The 3,626-nt window shown below is 41.0% G+C and overlaps 1 protein-coding gene across 1 annotated transcript; it reads left to right on the forward strand.

Moving 5' to 3' along the window:
* Positions 1-302: 302 nt before the first annotated feature.
* LOC132858002 (tripartite motif-containing protein 16-like protein) lies at positions 303-3,363 on the forward strand. Its single transcript, XM_060888160.1, has 6 exons — positions 303-613; positions 1,080-1,175; positions 1,363-1,596; positions 1,785-1,944; positions 2,256-2,315; positions 2,619-3,363. Exons 1-6 carry the CDS (start codon positions 308-310, stop codon positions 3,143-3,145), a joined length of 1,383 nt encoding a protein of 460 aa, XP_060744143.1. The 5' UTR covers positions 303-307; the 3' UTR covers positions 3,146-3,363.
* Positions 3,364-3,626: the final 263 nt, after the last annotated feature.

Raw genomic sequence — 3,626 nt, forward strand, 5'->3', positions numbered from 1 at the left:
GTTTGTATAGTATAGTGTTATTTATGTCTGTACTTTTGAGAGTCACAAACTGCTGGAACCAAATTCCTTGTGTGTGTCAACATCAACACACTTTGCCAATAAACCTGATTCTGATTCTGATTCTTAAAAAAAAACTCAGTAAAAAAACCTGAGCTCCTTTTTTCCGTAAAGCCGCAGCTTCTCTCTCTCTGTTACAATATAACACAAAACTTAGAAAACCACGAACCAACGTTCCAACTAACGAACCAACCAACCAACCAACCAACCAACAAACCAACGAACCCACTCACTCTCTCAGTGCAGGAAAATGGCAGAGGCCAGTATTTCAGTAGGTCAGGATCACTTCAGATGTCCAGTGTGTCTGGATCTCCTGAATGATCCAGTGACTACTCCCTGTGGTCACAGTTTCTGTAAGGTGTGTATTAATGCTCACTGGGATCAGGAGGATGTGAATGGCGTCTACAGCTGTCCTCAGTGTAGAGAGACTTTCACTCCAAGGCCTGTTCTACGCAGGAACAACATGCTGGCTGAAGTGGTGGAGAAACTGAAGAAGACTGAACTCCAAGCTGCTTCTCCTGCTGTTTCAGCTAAAGCAGAAAGAACTAAAAAACAGGTGAGAACTGGATATTATTATTCTTTTTTAAGTCAATTTCTACAAATTCTATTTCTAATCTAATTTCTATTGAGCTGAGTGGAAGATGTTTAAGGTCATTTTCGAATACAAACAACACCTTCAACTAAACGAGTGAGTGAAAGTGATTGTGGAAATGTAAAAAGAACCCTGAGCTGGAGATCTGGGAAGCTTCTGCTCATAGTTTGGTCTAGATATATTTGTCCTGATCCAGGTTGAGGAGCCTCTGGTGGTAACCAGGAGAATTCACCCTGATGGGACTCCACATCATCACAGGGCACCATGTTAAGAGCAGTCTGATATAAAGAGATCAGCAGGAAAGGAGAGGGTGATGAGTGTGATGATGTGTGCTGGGGACAATGATTGTAGTTTCTTATTTAATTACAGCTACAATTCTTTGTATTTTACTTTTATTTCTATTAATTAAACCTATTTTATTTGGTCTCAGAATGAGTTAAAGGAGGATCAGATAAAATCCCAGCAGAGGATCCAGGAGAAGCAGAAGAAGGTGCAGGAGCTGAAACAGACTGTGGACATTATTAAGGTGAGGAGGAAACTGAGAGATTCACATAAACACACACATTATAGTGTCACTGTGAGAGAAAGAGTTGATCTTTAAATGGATCTGTGTATGTGTGTGTGTGTCTGTGTGTGTGTGTGTGTGTGCGTGTCTATGTGTATCTGTGTGTGTGTGTGTGTGTGTGTGTGTGTGTGTGTGTGTGTCCTTACAGATACGTTCACAGGCAGCAGTAGATGACAGTGAGAGGATCTTTACTGAGATGATCAGCTCCATGGAGAAAAAGCGCTCGGAGGTGACGGAGCTGATCAGAGCTCAGGAGAAAGATGAAGTGAGTCGAGCTGAACGACTCCTGAATCAACTGGAGCAGGAGATTGCTGATCTTAAGAGGAGAGTCACTGAGCTGGAGCAGCTTTCACACACACACGATGACCTCCACTTCCTCCAGGTAACATTCACTGTCTGATCTACAGAGGGCGCTGTTCCTCACAAAGTTTCCTCCTAAAAGCTCATTACAGCAACAAGAAATGTTCCTGTCTGAGATCACAAGTGTGTCTTTGTTCTGATTCAGTCTGAGATTCATTCGTTCCTCTCGTCCACTTTTCTCCTTCTCTATGATGTGTTTCCTCTCTGTAGAGTTTCCCGTCTCTCTGTGTTTCTCCTGGATGTGACGACTCACCCAGCTTCACTGTCAATCAACATCTCTCATTTGATGGAGTGAGGAAATCTCTCTCAGATCTGAAAAAACGAGTCGAACAAATCTGTGAGGAAGAATTCAACAAAATCAGACCACAAGGTGAACAAACAAACATTGTTTCTGTATCACAGTAAAAAGAGCCATAAAATTCATCTAACAGAAATAAGAAGTAAGCAGGAACAAGACTGCAGAAAATCACACAGTATTAGCATCAGTCTTGTAAATGACATCAAGATCAATTTAGCAGACAAACAAAGTACAAATCTTACATTTGTGGAGAAGATCGTAGCTGATGAATAAATTGAGATGGTGACGTTGTTGACGTCTGAAATAAACGTGAGGAAGCAAATTTTTCACATTCACACTTTAAACTGTTTCCACCTCATTTTTCTGTCTCTGTGTCTCCAAAGCTGCAGCAGTTCAGATGATTTTACCTTCAGATCCAAAGAGCAGAGAAGATTTTCTGCAGTGTAGGTTTTACACACACACACACACACACACACACACACACACATACACACATATACACACACAAATACACACAGACACACACACACATATAGACACACATACAAACACACTCACACACACAGACACATTCATACACACAAACACACACAGACACACACACAAAATGTCTGTATTGTTGATCTAAATCTGATCCATGTTTATAGAGCTGCATTAGGAGGATAGAAACACAGACAGGTGTCTCACACACACTTATTATAAATCCTGTGATTAACATCTAACATGTGGACATTTTATTACTGTAGATTTCTGTTATCTGACTCTGGATCCAAACACAGCACATCCTGTACTCATTCTGTATGAGAAGGACAGAGTGGTGACATGCAGTGAGACACTACAGCGATACTCAGATCATCCAGAGAGATTTGACTACTGGCCTCAAGTGTTGTGTAAGGAGAGTGTGTGTGGACGCTATTACTGGGAGGTGGAGTGGAGCGGTGATGTTGTGTTAATATCAGTGTCATATAAAGAGATCAGCAGGAAAGGAGACGGTAATGAGTGTGGGTTTGGACTCAACAGTCAGTCCTGGAGTCTGTGGTGTTCTTCTTTCTCTGTTATTTTCTGTCACAACAACATTAAGACTGAGCTCCGAGGTCCATCATCCTCCAGAATAGGAGTGTATGTGGATCACAGTGCAGGAACTCTGTCCTTCTACAGCGTCTCTGACACCATGAGGCTCCTCCACAGAGTCCACACCACATTCACTCAGCCTCTATACGCTGGAGTCTGGATGGGTAATAAGTCATATGTGAGGTTTTGTGATCTAAAATAAAATGTTAGTAAAAGTGTTTATAAAAACTATAAGTGAGGTGTGAGATTTAATTTGTCCCTGAGCTACACTGGACATTTTGTGTGCAGAAACTGGAACAGTAATGAATGCAGAATGTAGAAACAGACTATTTAACTGTATGCACTATTAGGATGGGTTTATTATAGTTGATATAAAAATGTTCAATGTCTCCTCAGAAATAATAAACTTTACTCAAACTGCTCTGTCTTTCTGTGCTGCTTGCTGGTGGAAACACAACCTACCGTGTGTAAAAGACCTTTATTATCTTATATCTTTAACAGTTTTCTGCTTAACAGTCCACTTAACATACAGTGCACTCTGGAATTATTCAGACTCCTTCCTCAATCCTTTATAATATGGTGACAGACTTCAGAAGTGGAAGAATAAACTGTTAATAAACTGTATTTTCTCTCAGTTCAGTCTTCTGCGCAGTCGCAGTACAGAGCAGGAGTCACGTGACTTT

The sequence above is a fragment of the Tachysurus vachellii genome, chromosome 15 (genome assembly GCF_030014155.1).
Source record: "Tachysurus vachellii isolate PV-2020 chromosome 15, HZAU_Pvac_v1, whole genome shotgun sequence".
NCBI classification, from domain to species: domain Eukaryota; kingdom Metazoa; phylum Chordata; class Actinopteri; order Siluriformes; family Bagridae; genus Tachysurus; species Tachysurus vachellii.